This window comes from Calidris pugnax, unplaced genomic scaffold, assembly GCF_001431845.1.
Source record: "Calidris pugnax isolate Ruff unplaced genomic scaffold, ASM143184v1 scaffold28, whole genome shotgun sequence".
In the NCBI taxonomy this organism is placed as follows: Eukaryota; Metazoa; Chordata; class Aves; order Charadriiformes; family Scolopacidae; genus Calidris; species Calidris pugnax.
This window is the reverse complement of record NW_015090842.1, coordinates 14,350,359-14,375,690: the sequence shown is the minus strand read 5'-3', so window position 1 is coordinate 14,375,690 and position 25,332 is coordinate 14,350,359. Positions and strand designations below refer to the sequence as shown.

The 25,332-nt window shown below is 38.0% G+C and overlaps 1 protein-coding gene across 6 annotated transcripts in view; it reads right to left on the bottom strand.

Annotated features, from left to right (window-relative positions):
• The window catches only part of PHKB (phosphorylase kinase, beta), a 79,267-nt gene that overhangs the window by 12,237 nt on the left and 41,698 nt on the right, over nt 1-25,332 (bottom strand). For 5 of the 6 annotated variants that reach the window (XM_014942365.1, XM_014942368.1, XM_014942370.1 and 2 more), the window contains 13 exons: nt 23,742-23,900; nt 19,618-19,712; nt 14,062-14,117; nt 13,777-13,870; nt 10,328-10,411; nt 9,841-9,945; nt 9,029-9,111; nt 8,858-8,948; nt 6,630-6,691; nt 6,380-6,542; nt 5,424-5,505; nt 2,790-2,847; nt 940-1,030 (listed from right to left, as the gene is read on the bottom strand). In XM_014942365.1, the coding sequence (XP_014797851.1) occupies nt 940-1,030; nt 2,790-2,847; nt 5,424-5,505; nt 6,380-6,542; nt 6,630-6,691; nt 8,858-8,948; nt 9,029-9,111; nt 9,841-9,945; nt 10,328-10,411; nt 13,777-13,870; nt 14,062-14,117; nt 19,618-19,712; nt 23,742-23,900 (1,223 nt within the window). Of the gene's footprint in view, nt 1-939; nt 1,031-1,898; nt 1,990-2,789; nt 2,848-5,423; nt 5,506-6,379; nt 6,543-6,629; nt 6,692-8,857; nt 8,949-9,028; nt 9,112-9,840; nt 9,946-10,327; nt 10,412-13,776; nt 13,871-14,061; nt 14,118-19,617; nt 19,713-23,741; nt 23,901-25,332 lie in introns of all 6 variants that reach the window. The other variant, XM_014942367.1, reaches the window with a different exon arrangement.

Sequence of the window (25,332 nt, the reverse complement as noted above, 5' to 3'; positions counted from 1 at the left end):
GGAATTCTGTTAAAACTAGGATTTGCTTTTAATTTACTGTTAGTAAAACATGGCAACAGTAGTTTTTCTTCTGTAACAAAGATCAGTATTATAAAGGGATCAATGCAGGCGAGTTAGGTTAAAAAGCTGAAAATAAAGAGCTCGGAATGACGCCGCAGGTGCAGCTTCCTCTCTGGCTACGTAGCACCAAGAGCACCTACCCAGCCCTCAGTCTGGAGTCAAACAGAGACAGACCTGTCACAGTAGCACTGCGTGTAGGTAAGTATACACTTATTTTAATGCAAAAGTATGTAATACTCAATTACTAATATTTGGAAACAGCCTGTCACAGTAGCACTGCGTGTAGGTAAGTATACACTTATTTTAATGCAAAAGTATGTAATACTCAATTACTATTATTTGGAAACAGCTCTTCATAATTAAAATAATTGTGGGAGGGAAAAAAAAAGGTCCTCCTTAGGAAAGGAAGAAACATTGATGATTAAACTTTTTTTGGAACAGAAAACTAAAATCCTGAAAGACTTCTTGCTCAGCTGCCGCCCATCTGTTGTCTTATGCTCACTTACAGGGAGAGTGGCTACATCCTCATTAAGTCAGTCTTAAAAGAATTTTTATTACTTGACTCTGTCTGCTTTTGTGAAATGAGAGGGCATATATATAAAAAAATCTAAGGGGTTATGTAGATTGTGCCTCTTCCCTTCTTATCTAGACACTGAACTGTCTTTTCAGTATTGTTCTGTCGTTAAATACATTTGTTAGCCCATAGTTATGCAAGTATTAAATACATCTTTTTTTTCCTCTGGATTTTTCTTGTCAGTAAGAATTCAAGCCATTGGGTACTTTTAAAAGAAGCATCAGAGGCCTTCAAAATTAAAAAGCTGATGTATTTAGTTTCTCTGTTATTATTCCTTAATACATTTCTGAGGAGTAAAGACTTACCTGCTTGCCCTGAACTAAAACATTAGTAATAGATGGTGCAAGGCTGTCCACTAGTTTACCTAAAAGACTTGCTGCGAAGCGCACAACAGACCTGAGGGCAGAAAACAGAGCAATCCCACTGCATATCAAAAGCTAGTTTAATGAATTCATATATCAGTTTGAACTCTGCCACAGCAGAGATCTCAAAACTAACTCAAGTAAATACATCCATTATTTATGAAGTGGAATTTGGATCAGATTTTATGTAATCTTCCATGGATTTTCATTTTTTTAGTCTAGATATAGGTTAATGGATCAAAAATAAATCTAATTAGAACTCATTAAACTACCAGCTCCATAAAAAGCTTGTTGTTCTTTTCTCAGCATAATCTTGAAAACAGACAGGTAAGAGGTGCCAGCTTCTCTTTTGGGACATTTTTGTCATCTTGCAAGATAACCTTGGCAATTTTTTAGTCTATTTAAGGAAGAATTAGAAAGATTTTTGCAAGAGAAAGTACAACACAACACCAAGGCTTTGTTTTGTTGTCCATGCTGAGGTAGTATTTTGCACACGTAGCATGAAGAGACTTGGATAAACTGCCAGGTTAAAAAATAGCTGTAACTTCTAAGAAGAACATGTTTTCATACAACCAGTTGATGGTTAAAGATACAAATACTTCTATTAATAATTTCCTGACAAAATACCAACCTTATAGTCCCATATTTGAGCTTTTCTAGCACAGGCTCTGAAGCTACTAAGAATGATTTATCCACAGAGATAATGAATAAGTTGTAATATTCTATAGTGTTAGTAAAATATTCAAACAGTTGATGTTGATTCCTGTGAAAACTGCTACGCACTTCTTCAGATCAAGAGCAAAGCATTTCAAAAATGCATTAGCTGATACTTATCAAAACACAAATAAGCAAAAAAAAATTAAATCTCACGGAGCTCTATTTCAGATTTCTGGGCACTTTACCTGTTTCCCATGTACCAGTAAAGTAGTAATATGTGGGGTAATAGAAGAAGAAAATTTCTGTGCAAATGCAGCACTGTAGCGCAACACCAACCTATATGTATGTCCCATGGCAATCATGGAAGAGAAATGAAAAACAGTTTACATATCTTGTTCCTAGAAATTCTTTTGACTTTTAATCTTTACAAAAAATACCACCAAGGTATTTTGGTTCTACCTTGTTATTGGTAAAGGCCCATTTAACTGTATGAATGGACTAAAATGAAAACCAATTTTTATATTTGCAGCCTCATCTGTTAGGAGTAGTTACAGAGTGAGGGAACAGAATTCAGGCCAGGCTCAACTCATTTCTTTGATAAAAAGAAATGAGATTTCTACTGAGCTTCAGGGCAAAGAAATTAATAGACAACATGTAAATACCCACCTACTTGCTGAACCTTTTAAAGTTATTGTGACCAAGTCAGGCTCAAAGCAAATTATTTCGGGGCTATAAACTGTGTATCAACTGCACTGGTTTCTATTTGATCACCAGCCTTGCTACAGAAAGCTATTGATAGTATTTTATTATGCCCTGTAAGAAATAAGAATATTAGCATTCTTTTTCTCATTATTTGAATTTAACAAGAGTGAACATTGGCAATAGCACTCATAGCAAAACCATATTATCAATTTTTTATATTTAAAAATATAACAGTAAGAAAATACTTCTGAATATTTTTAAAGCATTGTAGACCAGCTCTTCAGCCGCAATGAACAAATACAATTTTGTCAGTAAAGTTGTCCCTTTTATCCCCCCTTTAATTGTGTAAGAATCGAGCTTTACTCTCTATAAACACATTAGGGAAAAAAAATAAATGATGTAAACCAAAAGGAACATGATACACGTATACAAACCAGAGCTTTTTGCTGCCAGCTCGTCTATAGATTCTTTCAATATGCTCAGCAACAGTACCTAAATGCATTAAAAAAAAAACAAACCACAAGCAAAACACAAGGAAAAAAGATACACAGGTTTTCATTTAATACTAATAAGGTAAATTTGATGAGATCAGTTAATTCTGAATCAGCTTTAATAAACCACTTACCTGTTGTGCTTAACATCTGAAATGTAGATGCAATCAAGTGCCCTCATCTACTCGTGTGTTGTTATGCAAGGAGCCAAACCAGATTTCAGTTTAATTTGCTGCTCATGCTCTGAAGAGACCTAAGTACCACCTCTTCTTGCAACATATTGGGGAAAATTAATCTATGTTCAGGTTTAGCCTATAAAGGTACATCCTCAAACTGCAGATTCTGTTTGGATACAGGATACAGATGCTCTGCCCACTGTCCTGCCTCTTCCTTGAGCTAAAACCTACAGGAAGCAAAAGGGAATTTTTGTGCTTGACAGCACAGTTCACTGTTAGTGGTTATGTTTGGGCAAAGCTTGTAATCCCTGATTCCAAGACAGGAGTTGTTTTCAACTTTGTACGTGAACAGAAGATCACCTGCTGAATCACGTGGGATGTGAGATTTGCATTTTACAGGCAGTTGGGTGAGTGTGAAGGAGAGGATCTTCCACTGCTTCCTGGCTCTGCCCAGAAGAACCACCACGAGGTGCCCTAAGGTGCTCGCTTTGGTACTCGGGTGCGTTACAGCACTGCTCCCCTGGAGCTAATTACCACTGCTGCAAAGTACAACAAAGGGTATTGGACATATAGGACATTGTGTTACTGATTTACTACCCTCCTTCTCCAAGATGATTTTCTGTGTGCCAAAGAGAACATTTTGTGAAGTGTTAGGTATTAAATTAGCATGCTGCTGTACAGACATGACCTAAAATTAAGAGGGCAGGAAGTGGGAAGAGCACTGCTTCTAAGTCAAAGTAGGTAGTCCAGGATTCAGGGAAGGCATGAAGTACATTAATTAATCAGAACAATAGATACCATTTTTTTTGTCAGCCCATAGTTGATCACAGTTGCAAGTTGAACTTGCTACAGTGACATCTCTTCAACTGTGCAGGGGTCAAGTGGGGACTATTATATTACAGGTAAAAATGGTGACAAACATTCCATTATTTAGACTTCATTTAGTTTCCAGATGTTAAATTCTCAGCTGGAATGGCAGTGTTCTTCCTGCCAGGCACTTACTGGTGACCAGTAAGTTCTTCTGTAACAACAACAGTAGTGGAAGTTGACTCACGAAGTCATAGCCCATGTCTGTCAGCTGGAACACCCAAGGTTCTTCAGCTTTTATTTTTAGATCTATGTTTTATTGATTGTGTGGTTATTTAATGTCAGTCTCAGTAATCTCAGTCGCAGGAGGACAGGAACTTTTGTCAGTGACTCAGTCTGTTTAATGCAAGGTGCATATTAAAAAGGTTATAATTATCTACTCTTTCATACTGGGTGGCACAAAAAGGTCTATTCGAGTTACCTCTGAAGAGTCAGAGGCAGAATAGTACATTTTTTGACATTAATGGTTTCAAGAGAATTTTTAAGTTCATCATCATGATCTAATGGCCAGAAGCGGTTACGCTGGTTGCTTGCAGATGTTGGGAAAGCTGCCTCAAGTGGTTTCACAGAGCCAAGAATGATGCAACCTACACAGGACTCAGGAAAGCTCCTGAGGGTCTCAAAGCCCACCCAGAGTAGAGGTTACAGCGGCTGAGCAGCCGCCTCAGGGCTACACGTGAGGCAGGTGCAGGTGCTGACCATGACCTTGGACTCACATGGTATTTCACCAACGCGCTGTGTATCAGCCAAGGAATTCCACACCGCTTTCCATCCCTTTCCATGACACCTTCAGTACAGCAATACTCATATATTTGTGCCAGAACAACAACTCTTCATGACAAGAACCAGCTGTGCTATATCAACATTATGGAGCAGGGCTCTCTAACGTGAGGTGATAAGTTACACTGCTTGATGAATAACTAAGAGAATATTATTTCATCTTAATGTTCCTCTTTTTTCTGAGGAGTATCCATATATACAAAGGCAGCTAATAAGCAGCCCTTGGGGCAAAAAAAACCCCCAAACCTTGCAGCACAAAAGTCTTGGTAGCCTCTTTGAATTACTTTATATGAATTTAAATCCTATGCTCTAATACAAACCTGCCATAGAAAATTAAAGTAAGAGTCACAGGTATATAGAACTAATTGAACTAGTATGTCTAATTACACAAAAAGTAAAAGAAAAAAATCAGTATAAAACACATTTCAGACTAAATGTTACAGACACACAAACTTGCCTTTAGCTTCAGTTTTCTGTACAAGGTCAAATCCCCTGTTTTTTATATCTCTGTGTTCAAAATTAGAACCAGAGACAGCACCAGCCTACAAACAATCTAAGAGTTCATATATTTAGCAGCTCATTCCCCACCACGCTATGAATTTGCATGTCCCATTTAATGCAGAAATTGCTTTAAATGGAAAAGAAAATAGCTACACAACTGCTTGCATGCATGGCTATTATTCATCTTCATTACAATTTAACATACAGCTGCTTCCTGAAATACTCAGAACAGTCAAATGAAAGAAGCTCTTACCTTCCTTGGTGATAAAATTCGGCCCTTCCCTTTTAAGCAATATACCTGAGAGCAACGCTTGACTTGCCAGGCAATTGCAGTCCTTAAAAAAAAAACCAGCAACAACATATCCACAAATAGCCCTTAGATTTTCAGTGAAGCAAAACCAGAAGAGCTATTAAAAATTTTAAGCAAAACCAAAGGACCTTTTTTTTTAAATTAAGAAAATAAAATACCTAGAAATCTTGTTTTTAAGGGGATTTCACAACCATTTCATGCCCTATGTACGCTGTAGCCTTATCACTCCTTGTCACTGTAAGCTTCCAGAGGCTTCTCTGTTATTCAAATTATGTTGTATTACCTTGGCCTCAGAAATATTTCCTGATTTTTCTGCTTTTGGGTCCTGTCATTTACAGCAGAAACACTTGTAATGACACAGGGAACCAAGCAGAATACTTTGTGTTTTCCTACTGATCTAGAAACAGCCACCAGTCGTTTTTTCTAGATACAGGACACGTGCCAGACTGGAAGTTTCCCTTGGTATCATTAAGAAGCTACCAGTCAGAGTGAACACCAACTGCTGAAGTCTTTTGAGTTTTAGTCTAGCAATAAAATATCTGTCCATGCTTTTAGATGGTCATTTATTATCAGCAGAAGATTTGGGTAGCTGGGAGAAATGGAAGCCAACAGTTACAGCACGAAGGGCCAGAAAGTTCTGTGATCTTAAGATTAAGGACTGTCAAGAAGAAGATTCCCTGAGTACGAAAAGGAACTCATAGACCATAGACTCATTTAGGTTGGAAACGACCTTTAAGATCATCGAGTCAGACATTTGATGTTACCAGCTGTATTATTAACACTGAACCGTGACACTAATCCTGCTGATCTAAGGAGGCTGCTGCTAAAAAGAATAGCAGCACAACATTTCTCTTCTCATGAGCAGAAAGTTACACTGGATTTTCATCAAGTTTTCTTACATTCAGTTTCTGCAGGATCTCATATGTTGACTTGTTCTTCCAGTCGTTAATGTTTACATCTGGTTGCTGCTCGAGTTCAGAGGCGTTTGGAGTACTAGACTGTCTCTTGACTTTTGAATGTTTTGGAAGATCCAACTCCTCCAAACTCTTAAATACAGGAGCCCTGAAAGAAAATATTTCATTCCTTCATAGTTCAGAAAATATTTTAATTATCAAATATTTCATCATTATTATTTACACATAGCCTTACTCTTCTGTATCAGCGATTCTTAGGAAGTCAAGTTGTTCAACAACTGCTCCAGATATTAATGTCTGAAATGAAAAAATGAAGAAATTAAAAAAGAGGCAGAAATGTACATAACTATACGGTTGTCTTTTGATCTCAGTATAGTGCTGGCGGCTTGCATTGAGACAGTAGTTTATCTACAGTTCCAAATATCTTTACATTTTCAGAGTATTTTTCCTAAGATCTCATCTTCTGTATCAGCGATTCTTAGGAAGTCAAGTTGTTCAACAACTGCTCCAGATATTAATGTCTGAAATGAAAAAATGAAGAAATTAAAAAAGAGGCAGAAATGTACGTAACTATATGGTTGTCTTTTGATCTCAATATGTTGCTGGCGGTTTGCATTAAGACAGTAGTTTATCTACAGTTCTAAATATCTTTACATTTTCAGAGTATTTTTCCTTTCTTAAGATCTCGCTTAAGACAGCAAACGTCTCTCAGGGCTGCTCTCTCTTTTTTGCTGACATTCTGCTGTTCTTTTGCCTGCAATGTACAGCACAGTCAACCAATGCCCACCTCCCAAAAAACCAACCCAGGTCTGATGAAGACACCCGAGATCAAGGATTTGCATTCCTCAGAGTAAGGCCGAGAGCTTACAGGTAAAGAGATGGAGAAAGCAGATCATGTTCCACCAGGAAATGCAGTGATCGCCATCATCCACCACTGGCCTTAAAGCCAAATGAACATTTGTCTGTAGTTTTACCATGTACTCCTTTTAATGGATAACAAACATAGCAAAGACCAACATTTTAAACACTTTAAAACTACTAATTATTCTTCTTTTTCCCAAAAATCTTCCTAGAAGGTCAGTGAGTTTGGAAGGGGAAGTTCACTCCCTGGCAACTGTAATGGTGCAGTGCAGTGTACAGCACAGTCAACCAATGCCCACCTCCCAAAAAACCAACCCAGGTCTGATGAAGACACCCGAGATCAAGGATTTGCATTCCTCAGAGTAAAACTGAGAGCTTACAGGTAAAGAGATGGAGAAAGCAGATCATGTTCCACCAGGAAATGCAGTGATCGCCATCATCCACCACTGGCCTTAAAGCCAAATGAACATTTGTCTGTAGTTTTACCATGTACTCCTTTTAATGGATAACAAACATAGCAAAGACCAACATTTTAAACACTTTAAAACTACTAATTATTCTTCTTTTTCCCAAAAATCTTCCTAGAAGGTCAGTGAGTTTGGAAGGGGAAGTTCACTCCCTGGCAACTGTAATGGTGCAGTGCTTAAAATAAGGACACATTCCATAGACTGAAAAATGTCTCGCCTGCTGATACATCAGTTCAAGTAAATGCCAAGGCAAGAGAGTCATTGCAGTTAAATTAAAAAACAAAATAAAACCACACAACAAAAAACCCCAAACAAACACAAAACAAAAAACCCTCAACAAACAGAAAACCACCACAACAACCACTGTGAACAAATGAAAGTGTTTCCTAGGACAGTAACAGCATTTGCTATAGGAAAAGTCCAAGTTAACAGGAGAGATTCCATCACCTACATGTGACCAGTATAAATACATAAATACTGGGAAAATGGCAAGGATATCTTAAACCATTATAGCTATAAGTATTTAATTTACAAATGACCCAGGTCTTCTACAAATTCATGATTTTCTGGGGAACAAGAAACCATAACTGTGTCTTTGGTCTTCTGTCTTACAAGAAGAAGGTTCTTCAAAAGCTGTAAGCTAAGATTAACAGCCCACGAGAGTATCTAAAGCCAGCACCTGACTCAGTAATTTTCACATTTTAATGAAGCAACGTTCCTGCTTTAATATTAATTCAAACAGCAAAGATGTTAAAACTAGATCTTAGTTCTTGTAAGAATTTTAATATATGTTAAGCACCTTTTTTTTCCCCCCTCATTGATTATCTAACCAAAAGAAATCCCTCAACGCTTGACATCATGGATTTATCCTTTGGTGGTAATTTCACAAGATTGCTGAACATGAAAAAAAAAGTCTCCCTTTTGAAAATCCTCTATGAAGATTATCACTTTGAAAAGACTCATCAAAAAGGATTAAAATAAACCCTTGTTTCTTTTGAGGTAAAACAAAAACTACCAAATATCTTGCGTCTTGACTCCTTAATTTTACGATGCAAAATGAAATACTCAGAAGTCCCATGACAAGCAAAAGCAGCAAGAATACCTGTACCCACAGCAGGAGGGGAGAACACCGTACCTGGACTCTGTCAACATGAACTTTCACTCCGCCAACAATTCCCTTTCTAAAGGCTGCCAACATGTCCAGTATGGGATTGAATCTGCTCCCTCTGAAATGTGAAACAGAGCTCCATCAATCTTGCAATTAGGTAACCACCACACTGCAATTGATGCTTTTATATCTCTCTACCTTATATTGTCTTCACGGATAAGTACAACGAACAGGGGACGACCGTGCATTTTCCAGTACTGCTTAATGAACTGCAGGGCATTCTGGGTAAGAAATAATGTGTTAGTCACAAACAAACAAAGCACAACAAACCAGAATAAACAGTACAAGGTGTAAGAAGAGCTGTTTTAATATAACAGCTCTGAAAAACCCAACAGATTAAAAAACCTTAGCTAATAAATCACTAACAGAAAATGCTCCTTGCCTCTATCTTGGGCACGGAGTGAAGCACTGGAGAGTGCTGACACTGAACTGCAGGTGGTGACCTGGGGAGCCTGCCCGGGGATCTGGGGCTTGAATCACAGCCCCGGGCATGGAACAGCCACCACCACCTTCCAGGCACTGCAGCCCAGAGGACTGCCCAGGTGAGCTTTGCTCTGCCACCTGCCTTGTGTAAGGCAATTCTTAATTTTGTGCAGAGTCAGGTACTGTTTTCTCCAGGTGAGGCTTTCGCATTTCCCTTTAACCAGACCAGTCTCCTCTTCAGCCAAGAACGTTTGTTTTCTCCAAGAAACATCATGATTTGCTTGCTGCATTCCCAGTCACTGCTGGGGGAGTTTTTGTCAGAAATAGGCACTGGAGCTCGTACTGGGCTGACAGGATATTCATCTTAATACACTGTCCAGCGTATACTGTAAGTTTATTTTTATATTAGAACAACACACGCTATAAAGTGTTCCCTTTCAATCTTCTGTTTTATCAAACTTCACAGTTTGTTCTTCTACAGACTCTCTTTTTACCAGTTTCTCAAAGGAAAAGTTAGAGATAAATACCTTAATGTCATCAATCAACATCATAACGTCCTGAGACATGTAGAAATCACTTAGATCAAAAATGATTGAGTAGCAAACTACAGTCTTTCCCAGTATTCGATAAATCTGTTGAGAGAAAAAGCATCCATTAATCTTTTTTTTTTAAATATTTGAAGGACTGAAGTAGCTGAAGGAGGGGAAAAGGGTATTTTGAAACTATTGAAGTAATAGTGAATGTAGAACAGTTGAATTAAAAAAATATTTAAGATAAAACCTCCATATCAAATTTTAGGTACTCTGTTTTTCATTAGGATGCAGCTCTAAATTCTGTGTGAGTGAAAGCAGTTCACTTCACCACCACTCAGCATAGCTTGGCCAAGTGTTACTGTAATTGGATTTATTGGATAAAATATATTTCAATCCTATTTAAAATCATTCAGAGACTAATCCAACGTTCATCTGAAATATACATTAATAACAATAACAGAAAAAAAATTTTGGCAACAACCTTTGATGTTCCAAGGCATCCTATAGGCCTGTCCGGTCTTCCGGATAATCCCAATTTGTCATTGACTCCCAAATGGAAGTAAGCCTGTGAGAAAGAATCACCAAAACTGAGGGAAACACAGATAAAAGCCTTTTTCATGCTCCCACCAGGTCTCACATAGAAAGCTGGCTGCATTCTGCCTTAATTAGAAAGCAAGATTCATAACATGAGGTCATTATTTCTATTTTTATTGCCTGCTCAGTTTTGCCTTCTGTCATGCTTTTCCAGTGTGGATACAAAGGTAAAAGAGAAATAAAAGAACTCTCTTTAAAGACCTTGTGTCTAATTTTAGTAAAGGCCTGCAAAATTAATGCATCAACAACACAAGCAAGAGGGAATCATCTCATTATTCATTGCTTGATTCTTACTTGAGTTAAATTATGTCTGTGTAGAATTACTTCAACTGATACAATTTTGCAAGACTTGCATATTAAAGAAATAATCTTCATTTATTACAGTGTATGAGAATAAAAACCTAAAAAAACAAACCCAAGCAAGCTGAGTATAAACCTAAGTAAGACAGTATAAACGTATCAGTTAAACCAGACTGAAAGCTGTCATTTTTTCCTTACTTGGGCTGGTTTTTACAGTGTATGAGAATAAAAACCTAAAAAACCAAACCTAAGCAAGCTGTGAGCAAGACAGTATAAACGTATCAGCTAAACCAGACTGAAAGCTGTAATTTTTTCCTTACTTGGGCTGGTTGAGGTAAGGAACCCACCATCCCCAAACTTCAGAACATTCAGAATTCAGAACATTTTCCTAATCTTTCCTTAAGTCATTTGAACAAACATTACACTCAATAGCTTTTTACTGCTGCAGCTTGGGGCCTTCCAGATACTGCCTGTGTTTCTGCATTAATACCAAGAACTACTTAAAAAAGAAAATAAACAAAATACCTACATCGCCTGTTCACCCAGACTCAAGTGAGAAAGGAACTGAGACATCAAATCACTAGCAGCATTAAATAACCCCTCCAGACATAAGAAAACCAAAAGCCTGTTGAGCCCCTTTGTGTAGTAAATAACAGAGGGGAGAAGAATGGCAGTAGACATGATTAACACTAAAAGGACCTTCATTTTAGGTAAGGAACCCACCATCCCCAAACTTCAGAACATTCAGAATTCAGAACATTTTCCTAATCTTTCCTTAAGTCATTTGAACAAACATTACACTCAATAGCTTTTTACTGCTGCAGCTTGGGGCCTTCCAGATACTGCCTGTGTTTCTGCATTAATACCAAGAACTACTTAAAAAAGAAAATAAACAAAACACCTACATCGCCTGTTCACCCAGACTCAAGTGAGAAAGGAATTGAGACATCAAATCACTAACAGCTTTAAATAACCCCTCCAGACATAAGAAAACCAAAAGACTGTTGAGCCCCTTTGTGTAGTAAATAACAGAGGGGAGAAGAATGGCAGTAGACATGATTAACACTAAAAGGACCTTCATTTTGCTAGAACACAAAACATAAAATGTTTTCTCAACGAAACCAGAACTCCAGTAGTATTGCAATATTGTCTTCTGCCTTGAAGCCTCTTTCTTTAGCTTGAGGCCCCATGTTGTTCTACAGTCAGTTCTACAGTCAGTTCCATCTTCTGACCTGCTACAATCAAACCCTCAGCTCAGGTTGAGCACCAGAGCATGGCAACAAAAGTACTTTTGCTAGAACACAAAACATAAAATGTTTTATTAACAAAACCAGAACTGCAGTAGTATTGCAATATTGTCTCCTGCCTTGAAGCCTCTTTCTTTAGCTTGAGGCCCCATGTTGTTCTACAGTCAGTTCTACAGTCACTTCCATCTTCTGGCCTGTTACAATCAAACCTTCAGCTCAGGTTGACCGCCAGAGCATGGCAACAAAAGTATGGTTTCATGCCCTGTGTAGCTCCAAGCCCATATTCCACATAGCCAAAGTGCTATATGTAAAGTACTAAAAATGACCACACAAAAAGAGGCCATACTTGACCGCCAGAGCATGGCAACAAAAGTATGGTTTCATGCCCTGTGTAGCTCCAAGCCCATACTCCACGTAGCCAAAGTGCTATATGTAAAGTACTAAAAATGACCACACAAAAAGAGGCCGTGGTGGTGCTAAGAGATGCTGACGTGGTCTGGCACAGCCTGTAGATGCCATCCATCTTCGACTGCTGGCTTCACGTGGGGTTGACAGCTACCTGAACAGATGCATCTGAGCTGGCAGCATCAGCGAGGCTTGGGACAGGTCGGGGCCACAAGGACCAGCCTTGGAGCGAAAGGAACCGGTGCTCTGTTCAGAGACTGCTTGTCTCTACAGAAAAAGGAAAATCTGAAGCCTTCACAGAGGATGGAGGGGATCCTGAAGATGTCCTTCATGCCAGTAGTTTTTAACCATGGATTTTTAAATGTGCTGAGTAAAGGGGTTAAATGCCAAATTTCCTGGATATAGTCAACTCAAGGGACTTCTGAAAAACCCAGAGAAGACTGTATGATGCCTGTTAGGGGGGCTACACTCTGGAATTACATGATGGTTTATGCCTACTGCCTTAATCCATTTCTTTGACAATTGCTCATTTGCTTGTTTTTCAATCAAGTTTCACTTTATCTACCGTGCTATTATTATTATTAAAATGTTATTATTGAGTCATTGTTCTTTGAAAGCAGCTCAGGTAACAAGCCTCAGCAGATAATGCAGAGCATCTGGGCTTCAGTGCTGAACTGAAAGCTCTAACGAGGCAGGTAGAGCTGACCCAAACCTGACCAACAGGTATTCCATCCCGTCTGCCCCACGCTCTGTGTCTTTATTATTGAGTCATTGTTCTTTGAAAGCAGCTCAGGTAACAAGCCTCAGCAGATAATGCAGAGCATCTGGGCTTCAGTGTTGCACTGAAAGCTCTAACGAGGCAGGGAGAGCTGACCCAAACCTGACCAACAGGGTATTCCATCCCGTCTGCCCCACGCTCTGTGTCAAAGCTGAGGGATCAAAGGGTCAGCTCTTTCTTCAGTGGCCAATGTCTGAAGAGGACCCTGTCTGTCCATCTGCCTTTGATCCCCATCCATGTGTTCCTGACTCAGAGCTGGAACCCAGTTCCCATCCCTCACCGAGTCCAGTCTGGGACTTCCCCAGTGCCTGCTGGTGATGTCATCCTGGGAGCTTCATATGGTTTTGTATATATTGTATCTATTTCATTATTTCCTTTTTAATTTTAATATTTCATTAAATGAGTTTAGTTCATTCTGAAATCATGAATCTCTTTATCTCTCCCCCTTTTTCTCCTGGAGCAAGAAAGTGGGGTGAGAGCATCTGTCACCATCACAGACCATAAACCACGACAAGGAGATACAAGTCTAACAGCTTGATAGAACTTCCTACAGTTAAAAAAGAAATGTATAGGTAGATAAATAATTTTAAATGCAAAATTCCTTACTTTGACGAGTTCTTTTTGAGCCCATATCTGAATTGGTTCCACCTGCTGGGGGGTCTGAGTTTGGATTCCGTATGTGTTCAGAAAAACTTGTAGGCTACAAATGAAACAGTGAGAAATTTAATGACAAATTATAGAAGAGCCTTATTTTTAACGATTATCTTGGCAGCAGATACACAAGTAGCAGTGTTGTATTCTACACTTCCTCAAATACCTTTGACAAAGTTAAGATGTCTATTGTTCAACACTTCCCTACTATATGCATTTGTAACAACAATAAACACATACCGCTGACTTTCTGCTATCAGGGCCACGTGTACAACCAAGTCATTTTCTAAAGGACCCTAGAAAATAATGACAAAATATTGATTAGCATTTTCTAACTAAATCATTTGTTAGATATAATAAGTAGGTTTCTGGTAATAATTTCCACTGTTTGGTTTGGTGGAGTTTTTTTGGTTTGGTTGGGGTTTTTTATTTAGGAAAAAAAAAAAGGTAGGAAAAAAATTTTCCTTCTTACAAAAATCTGGAATTTACACAGTCGATTTATTTTCTTTATACCTGATCTGACATCATGTTTTGATGCACATTTTTGTAAAGAGTGAAATAACTCGGCTATTTGGACAACTGATAATATTTACTTTAAAATAATGAACTGATGATTTCAACCCTTTACTCTGATATATATTGATCAGGCAGCTACTCTTTACAGTTAGAGAAAAGATATATTATGTTTTACAGCAGATAACAGCATTTCCTTACATTCTTTATGAAACAGATACTTCATGTTTGAACCAAATACTAGTATTTTACATCAGGAAACCACACAAATGGGAATGAATTGGACACGTTGGGTGAAATCATGGACCTGACTCCCCTGGGTCTTAAAAAGGCGATTCACCTCCCCTCTGTTCCCTGGCAGCAGGGACCAGGAGCTAAAACCTGAGAGGTCCGAGTTATTCCTTCTTCATTTCTTTTCTGGAGTTCAATGACTGTAAAAATCAACAAACCTAAAAGCCGCACACATTTTCAGTCCTAAAATGCTTTTTGTCTAGAAAATGCCAGAAGATGAATGACAAAAGTTAAATACATCTTCTGTGGATTATACAGAAATATGGCAGTTTCTGTGAAGAGAGAGGGACAGACACAGTGATTTGGAATAAAGAGTTCAGGGTGAACGCTTGCTCGTTCAGGCATCTGAGCCTTGCTATCAAGTCAGATCTGAGGGATTTGCAGAAGAAATCCGTGGTAACATTTTCCCAAAGTCTGTCAGCACTACCTTTCTGCCAAAAATGTTGGTGTTTTTGCCACATGAAGATGTGATGAAAGCACGTAAGAGACCAGATTAAGAAGTTCAATTAACATGAAAAGGTTGTCCTCCTCCAAGTAAGTGTATCATCCCATCAACTGCATTTATACACACAGTAAGAAAACTCAAACCAATTCTCTACTGTAATCAGAGCATTGGTTAATAAAACAGAAAGAAAAGACATCGAAAATGAGAGAGCCCCCTCCAACACTGTACATGGGGAGAGGCCTTCAAGTTAAGGCTCAACTTAATTATTACTTTATTGATGACACACTGGGACTGTAAGCACAGGCTGAAGCTGTACATAATCTGTGTATTCTGCATCTCCACTGGGTACGTCCTCCTGGGATACCAGCACCAATTAATGCCTCTCGTACGCAGATGGACCCGATGCTGTTAGTCATTTTTGGCAGCCAGGACGTGGTGGTTCTACCATGGGCCATAACTAAGCAAATGCTTCTGCAGCACAAGGGGCATAACACAAAAGCTGTGTGAAAAATAGCTAGTATTGTGGAAAACTATGAAAAACTAAAACTACAATTCTACTGTGGAAAACTATAATTGCTGTACCACTACAGGATTGCTGTAACATTAAACACAAAGTTACTTTCATTATCATTTAACAGGTCAAGGCCTGGAAGATCACAAAGAGTGCTCTAGAAGAACACAGATCCAAATAAGAGCTGTAGCTCTCAAGAAAATGAATGTTGCTGTTGTCAGTAATGACCACAATATATTGCATTTGCTATACATTTTAAAAAAATTAATGTGGAAAAGCATTAAACTCCTAAGTAGTCCACTAATTAAATGGTGTTATTAAAAGTTCCCTTTTCATGTGTTTGGTTTCACGTTTGTCTAATAAGGCAAGCTGAGGTGTTGTTCACACAACATCAATCACCGTCTCCCCAAGACCAAGATAAAAGATCAGATTAGTTTTCTTCCTCTCAAAAAAGAAAAAAAAAAAATCATAATTTTTAACAAGGTTCTAAACCGTTGGGGGCAGGATAAAGGGAAAAAGCCCTGACTCCATTGCTGGCAGGAGCAGAGGAAGCAGCTCAGTGTTGGTCTCTCCCCGGACAGATGCTCTGGGTGGTGCCTGGCTGCACACAGTCCCAGGAAACCTCACAACTCGGAAAAAACCCCATTCATTGTGAGCACGTGAGGAAGTGGGCACAGCCATCAAGAACGCCGAGTTGAAGCGGCACCTACGGGGCTTTCCACGCGCGTGGAGCGAGAGGAGGAGAACAGGAACAGGATGGAAGAGAAGAAATGGTACGTGACCCCAATAGTGCACCTCCCTGCAGAACCACAGCGGGATGGTACACAACAGCTTCTGGAAGCGCCTCAATACCGCGGAGCCGCTCACTGCACTGCCACCAGCACCCGGGACTTTTACATACCACACGGACACACACGTGCCTTAAAGGCTAAAATAACATTTTACAGTTTCAGAATTGTGTTAACCGTGGTAGAGGATTGCATTAAGAGGAATGAAAGCAAGAATATGCTTATAATTAACATTACAAAACAAACCATCTGATTTGCCCATCTCTCTAAATCGTGGAAATCAGACACGCCCCAACCTGAAACCTCACTCGGGCAGCTGAAAAACATTAATGTATTTCAGTTACCTACACTTAATAATTTTAGTTCCTTCTTTACATGTTATCTACTTCCCTGAAAATAAAAAAGAGAAGCAGTCTCTCATTTTGACTATTCTCTTCCCAACATCATCAATGGGCATTAACCTTAATTTCCAGTGACATATATGAAGTCCTAATAAATGATTACTAGGTTTACAAAGCAAAACATTTAAAAGAATAGTCATCCTATGCAGTCAGAGAATTTAATTAATTGCAACCCTAGACATATTTTTAAAGTTAACTCTGAATATTAAATAGTCTTACTTTGACAATTTAGTATTATAATTTTGTTAAACACAAAATTAAATATAAGACAACAATAAATCATCTTTCACGAACTCCAGTAAAATACAAAACAAAACCAGAAAATCCCCACCCCATTTCTCAGCTTTCTCTCAGCTACATTCACAGCTGTAGTTACATATATATATATATATATAGTTTTCATAGCAATTTTGCCCTTGTATGTCTATATTACCTTACCCCCTTTAACTCATTGCTTCTTCAAAACTATAAGGCTGGAATATTTCAAGCACTTTTCATTACTTGCTTAAATCTACACAATTATGTGGGCACCAGACATATCTTTGTAGTGGCAACAAAGCCACAAATAAACTAAATTAACTACATTTTTCAATGACAAGTGTTTATAGAGATTACAGTCGATGCCATCAGACTATGCCTACATGGAAAATGCCTTTTTCTAAGAACTATTTCCTCAGCACATGGCTTCAAATAAAAATTTAAAAAGCTTTTCTGGGTACGTCCCTTTTTTTGGTACAAAACCGTACCTTAACAAAATTGATATACCCAGGAATGTGAAATATTTACATATCCTTGTTTATTCCCTACAGGAATGAAATCTAATAAAAGTGGAAATACTTTTTTGTTCAATTTCATTGAATGGTTCTTTAAATATATGGAAAAAAGACAACATCCTAAAGAGAAGAAACTGCTTTTCCTTTCTGAAGACGTGATTAAGATGTGTCGTTCTCATTTTGTATTTTATTTTTAGTCACTTTCCTAGCACTCTAAGGCAAATACTAAATACTGATTTTGCATAGATTAGCTCAATTAGATAAAATGGCATCATTCAGACAAACTAATTCATTTCTGCCAAAGTTGTAGCAAATTTAAGCAGCTGAAGACAGCCTTTAAAGGGGAAGCAGCAGCTCCAGCACGTTGTCCTCGAAGAGCACAACTGGTCTTCCAAATAATTCTAGGGTAGGCACCTGCTGAGTGCAGAAAGGACAGGACTGTGTGAGCACTTGAGAATGACAGACCAGCTAGTCTGATGTCCCTTTAACAGTGACAAAGCTGCTTTTCTTTTTTCATTGTTTACAGATGAATCAAAGTATCAAAATCTAACTTTTTAAGTGATTTTCAATTCTCTCAACACTGTTGAGCTTTCAGAGTCCCTGTTATATTGCCGAATTTTATCAAGTAACTGCATTTTACTACATCAGTTCTTCATTGACCCACAAAGTGACCACTAGGGAGTAAGTTATGAGAAAATAAATTATTGTTGCATTATTTATTATCTCTTTTGGGAAGCTCTCAGGGCAGAGGCTATTTGTCTCTGAAGACTCCGAAAAATAGTCAAAAATGCTTTTCTACTAAAACATTTCCTGATGAGTCATGCAGCATCTTCAGAAGAAACCATCAACTTCTTCAAAGTGTTCATCTGTGGCGTATTAAAAGTTATTGGTTTCAAGAATCAAAGAATAAAAAACCATGGATGGGGTGCGTGTAACACTGCCTCAGTACAGGCCTCTCCCCACGGCACTCCCCAGCAGGCATGGGCTATGGGCAGCTCCCCGTTTCTGCAGCGTTCATCATCCTGGGGTGTTAGAACAAAGAAACTGGGAACAAGTCAAGTCTGGACCTTTCACTGTCCCCTGTGAATGTGGCAAAGTGCTGCACTGGGAACAGCACAAGTCTCATTCTGAATGAGCCAACAGCCCGGCACTCGCATTACCTTGTTACAGGAAATAATATGAAACACAGGGGTTTTTTAAGCACCATTTGGATGGAACAAGAAAAACCTTGTTCGAGCCAACAGCCCGGCACTCGCATTACCTTGTTACAGGAAATAGTAAGAAACAGAGGTTTTTTAAGCACTATTTGGATGGAACAAGAAAAACCTTGTTTGCTTCTGATCTCGGAATAAACCTTAAGATAAATTATTTATATTTTATACTTCAATAACAAATTCACAATGCTGAACAAGGAACTTTCCAAACATGTATTCCTTATACCAAGAAATAAAAAGGCTGAAAAACATCTCTTAGCTACACGTTTCCGTACACACAGTTCTTCCTTCTTTAATGAAAGAAGTCCCCCACATCCAGGCCATGTTTCTGTCTTGTTATCCTCTCTACTGCAGATTTGAATGATGATGGTTCAAGCATTCCCCATCCCCGGGCTCTCATTCCTGCTGTGTGTCTAAGCCAAATACAGGAGCACAGGTATACACCGTGCACACCAACAAAGAACCCATCCTTGTAGCTCTTAGAAGCTCTAAATACACAAAAAAATACTAATACACTGAAGTGGCAATTAACTTCAAGGAATAAAATACCACAGGCTCATCCTTGCCTTCCTGACATATCTTATAACTCAATGAAGCACACCTGTCTATTAGCAGCTTTTTAAACATTCATTTTACATATCATTTTGATTGCACCATGTAATCTGAATGCAAACGTGCACCACGGCCCCAAAACTGCAGATGTTATAGTCTTCCTCTTAAAAGCAATCCTTCATCAACTAAGAAAAGGTATATACATTTAATATTTTCCTAGCACTTTAGCTGTAATATTAGAAGACTGTATATAATACATAGATGACATTTTTTCAGTAAAAATACTTTAATACTAAGCTTCTCCTTACCTGATTTGAAAATCTCATGCTAACGTTCCGCTGATCTTGGGGAGGCACGTAACGTCCGATAGGGTCCATATCTTTAGGACTCACTAATTTGTCAGCTGAAAGTAAACAATAATAAAAATACAGAATGATTTGAGTAATTTGTGCAGCTTTTGTGAAGGAAGCAAAGCTATTTTATGTGGTTGGTTCTGCTGGATTGATCTTTAGAACAGATCGATGATTTACAGATCAAAATGACATCCTGCAAAACTGTATTAACTTTACAACTAATGACTCGGGCATCACTCTTGCCATAGCTAATTATAATACTGGAGTATATAAAAACAATCCTTTATTTTTTCACAGAGATTCGTTAATATATGCAGACAACAGACTCCACAAATCATGTAAAAAGCTCTCAATCCACAACCATGCAATTATTCTAGAGTTTAACTAGAAACTCAGTGGTTACCATCAAAAATTACTGAGCTCTGAGGAAAAGCAGCCAGGCTCTGTCTCAAGGCAATCACACCGCTACAATGCTGAAACGGGCAAGGGATAGCCATGATACCTCTCAATACAATATCTCAAGCAGAAATTGTAAAAAAAAAAACCCAAACACCCAATTAAATACGTTTGAAACCTAGCAATTTCTACATGGATTTTTTTACATGGAACAATACAACCCCAACGCTAAAAATCCATTATTGTAACTTTCTCTTGAAAACAATTCAAGTAGTCCAATAAAAGTATACTGCTAAAAAGTTTCAAAAAATGCCCTGAATAAAGGTTCACAATCCACTGTGAGCTATTATGCCCTTCAAATAAGCATTCTCCCATCAAAATCTCATTTTGATGTGAAACCATCCAATCTTTATTTAATTTCTGCTACAGAGAGTGTCACAGTGCATTTTCATTTCTCCCATATACAAGTCAACAATGTTGCAGACATTCTTAAAAAGCTCTAACCCTAGGAAATCAGCTGTTAATCTATAAAAGAAATAACTCATGACTCCAGTAGCTCAATTCAACTACAACAGAAAACCAATGCTCTCTTGGTAAGAAAAATATTTCTTAATTTCAGGATGGGTGGTTATGTTAAAAAGCAAAACCAAAAAGCAAAGCTAGATTATGAAAAATTACCACAGACAATTTATTAATACCCTGACACATGAGTTAGAAAAATACATTTTAAGGAATACGGTCATCTAAACTCCAGTCCACAGAGTCAGACTTCTCATGCTGGCTAAAGTTACTTACATTATTTGTAGTGATGCTGATGCTATCAAATTGATTAACCAAATGTTTCCAAGATCAATTGACTCTGCCTCATAGTTCTTAAAAGCAAGAGCAGTTTCTAAGAATATGTGTTCTATTTCCACTGGTTTTTACATTGATTTACATTGCTCAGTAACTAAAACATATAGTCAGAATAATTTCATATTTAAACCAACTATACCAACATATAATTTAGGCTGACTTTCAGTATTTACAGTTTTATTTAGAAGAGGAATGCTAATGACTATTCATCACTGATACACAGATAGAAGCATATCAGAACGCAAAAGCAGAGTTTTCTTTGTTAACTCATTATTTGCATCAGCAACAACTGACAATATTTAATCCATCCAGTCTATACTCTAAAAAATATTGCTAAAAACTCTTTACTTAGTTTGATGCAGCACTGAATCCACAGAAGAAGATACAAAAATGGTAAGGAAAAGCACAGGGAAGATAAGAGTGCTACTAAATGAAAGCCTAAACCCAGTGAATTTTCAGTTGCGCACAAATACCTGGCGTTCCTCTCCCGAGCTCTAAAAGGGGACCCCAGCAGAGAGGCTGTAACAAACCCCCTCAACCAGAGCAAGCAAGAAATCCTATGAAAAGTCGCATCGCTGCCTGCAAAAAGCATGCTTTTTTAGTTCATAAACAATGTTTTCAGTTGCGTAGGCATGTGGTGAGTCCCAGCAGCCGTGGGCAGGCACTTCCATTCCCTCTGTTGTTCACAGCCTTTACAAGCAAAAGCAAAATTGTGACTTCACTGTGTCTGTTTGCCCCTCTGTGGGAGGCAGCGAGGTGTGTAAGCATTGACTCTATTTCATGTTGCTGCATTTAGACAAATTCAGAGCTCAACAGGCAGACCCGAAGCCCACAGAGGCAGAAAGGTGACATTACAGGCTGCCTACACCACAGAAACGAGGGGGCTGAGCAAATACAAATTAATTGCTACCCTGGAGGCAACACAACAATTTCTGGAACGGATGACAAAATGGGAATCCAGTACCTTCCCTGAACTCAAAGTGTTTGGAGCCCCATCCCTGGAGGGGTTCAAGGCCAGGCTGGATGGGGCTTGGAGCAACCTGCTCTGGTGGGAGGTGTCCCTGCCCAGGGCAGGGGGATGGAACTCAATGGTCTTTAAGGTCCCTTCCAACTCTAACCATTCTATGATTCTATGAGTTAGTCTTCCACTTAATTAGCAACCACCACCAAGCAAAGTAGCACACACAAAGACTTTCACCAAGGACAAGATTGTTATTCAGGTAGGTTTTCATCCAGAAAAGAGCAAAATTATATGCACCAATTATAAATTAGTATGGATACATGGAGTTTCTGATATAACAATCACCGGTGAATATATTTAGCTTTGTGATTAAATTTCCAGACCCTATTTGCAAAGAAAAGGAAAAAAAAATCTTTTGAAAATAAGCAGAGAGGAACAAAAAGTAGTGAATATAGTGGAGAGAAATTTTCAAAACAATAAAGGAAACAGTTACTAATGATAACACTTCAAAAAGAGATTTAGCACAATTATTAAAAGAAACAGTGTGTAAGAACGTTCAGCAAAGAAAAGAACTGAAACAAACGGAGGTTATATTACATAAGCAGCATTTAGCAAACAATAAATACAATTTCTTTAACCAGCGTTCTGCAGGTACAGAAACACACAAACATTAATACAAGATGGATATCAGCAGAGTTACTACAGTGTTCCTGCACACGTATCTAAGGATTACTTGGCTAATAATAAGAGGTTAAATTAAATCAAACATTAATACAAGATGGATATCAGCAGAATTACTATAGTGTTCCTGCACACATATCTGAGGATTACTTGGCTAATACTAAGAGGTTAAATTACATTTTTTTCTCATTAAAGGTGAGATTGCCTGCGTTTACTTTCCAGTGTTGGCTAAAAAAGGCATTTTGGAAGGAATGGAGTGAAACAGAACAGGTGGAGCACCAGACGGGCTCTGCTCTCCCATACCTAAAGATACAGCCTCTGCTCTTGCCAAGTCTTGAATTTTTAAACTCCCCTTCGATGTTTCTCATTTTTACTACCAACAGCCTGTTTCCCTTTACAGTGTTCACAGAAAAAAAAAAGGTTTTAGAACTCAGTCTACTGACTACTAGGTAAGTGCTGAGCACATAAAATAAAGTAATATATCTTTCTCCTAAAAGAAATTCTAAGAAAAAAAAAAATCTTAAGTGTGAAGAGTTTTCTGGCTTAACAACTGGTTTTGCATTAGCTTTTGAATCATCTCAAGTGAGACCAAGAATTCATTTGTGACTGAAATTCACCATAACAACCTTCAATGGCCAAACTTTGAGAGGCACTTTTCAAATGTTATCTGGTCTCTTCGGTTTTAAAGGGTAAAAATAACACAGACTGAAGAAAATATTCACTTTGTCTAAGACTGCAACTATTTTAAAGTTTAAACTGGTCTTGCTTAAAGCAGTAAATAATTTGAATTAAATGCTATAGATCACATACAAACATCACTATACAGCTGCAGCCAACGTAGTGAATCCAGAAAGTGTTGTGCTAATATATTTTGTCATGAATAAAAGGAATTAAGATAGAAAGCAAGGAAAAGGAACAGCAAAAAAGAAGCCCATCACATTTAGAAGATTTTCAATATGCTATCAAATGTTCCAGTAAACTTCATGCAGGACAGAATTTTAAAATATAGAATAAAAAGCAATTCTTGCCTATGGTGTATGTACCAAAGCAGAGGACACACAGGCCACCCATAGTCCATTCAAAACTCAAGCAAATGTGTTTGTTCAGATTCAAGAAAAACATTAACAAGGCAAAATCCTTCACTTTGGCTGAGTCAAAACCTGCCAGAATTTCCTCAGCCTCTTACCTAGGAGTTTTGCAATGATGTAAATTGCCTGTCCCCACAAGAAAAACTTTCCATCGCGTCCATTGTTACTGGGAAACCGTTTCTGACTGCCAGGGTTCTTCTTTTCCAGTTCAACAAAATCAGCTGGCACATAGTAATACTTGGGTACAACAGGACACCCTAGGGAGTTTTGAAATAAGTACAGTCAGTAAATAAATTCCACTTCCCGTAGCATTTGACTGCAGTCCCCTAATGAAGCTGAAGGGAATTCAAACCAGGAAAAATTATACCCTACCAACAATGTAATCGAACTGAAAGACTGTTGTCATTCATTGTTATCTCTCAAAACCACAATCGGTGCAGGAGACCCAGGGCAATATTAAACTACTTTATTCTTCACCAAACATTTCCACAGACTCTTTCCCCGAACACGCACACTGTCTGCGGAGCCCCTTACTGTGCAACAAGAAAAATTAAATATTTCTCCCCTAAAGCAAAATGCAGTAGAGATAACAAACCATAATCAAAAGAAATGAAAGCTGCATCACAGAGAAACACTTGGGGGGTTTTTCCCTGTGTTTAACAACAGATCAGTATCAGACAACTTTTTCTTAGTCAAAAGTAGTCAAACATTCAATTAAATGAAAAGTATTGGTTTTTGCAAGTATGCAAAAACAAGTTAAAACCAACATCATGAAACAAAATGGCATGACTTCTTCATTGGAATATAGCATATCTTGTGTTACAGGTATTACTGGTCTTCAATTAAATGAAAAGTATTGGTTTTTGCAAGTATGCAAAAACAAGTTAAAACCAACATCATGAAACAAAATGGCATGACTTCTTCATTGGAATATAGCATATCTTGTACCTAGAACTGTGCTACAGGTATTACTGGTCACTGTAGATAAACAACCTTTATTTCAACACTCTTTAAGTCGACAAGAGTCAGGAATTTAGAAACATAATTACAAATGACTGACCTAATTACATGCAACACAAAAGTATTTGCTTTCTGCAAAATTAAATTTCACCTTAATATTGCTTTAATTTTTCATTTATTCGGATAAAGAACAGGTGAAGAACAGAATAAAGTTTCAGTGTCTGGTTGTTTGCTAGACAAAAAAAAATTACTGGCAAGAAACTGAGAAAAGTTGAAAAGTGAGAGTTATTAGAGAGAGAATATTCAAATGAGTGAGGTATCAAACTTTAAGATGAGAAATTTATGATGACATTAAGCAAGAGGAACCACAAGATCAATTTAGTGTCCATGGAACTTCACATACTCATTAATAACCAGAAAAAAGCAATGATCAGCAAGGTCAGAAAACTTGATACGTAATGAAAATTGGTAAGGAATTCTTTGAATTTCTGGCAGAAACTAGTTCACTTTAACAACTATTCTAAGTTTAAAGAACAAGCCAGACTAAAATATTCTGCATCTACTTGTGTAACTATACCCACAGATGTCAAGAACAGGTGACTAAAGATGCAGCATTTTAAAATTGGATTGTCAGTATATTGAAGCTTGTTCTGTTCTCGGGACATTTTTTTCCTCCCACTCAAACTTATGGTCTTTTTCTTTTTTCTTTCAACTGAATTTTGGATGGAT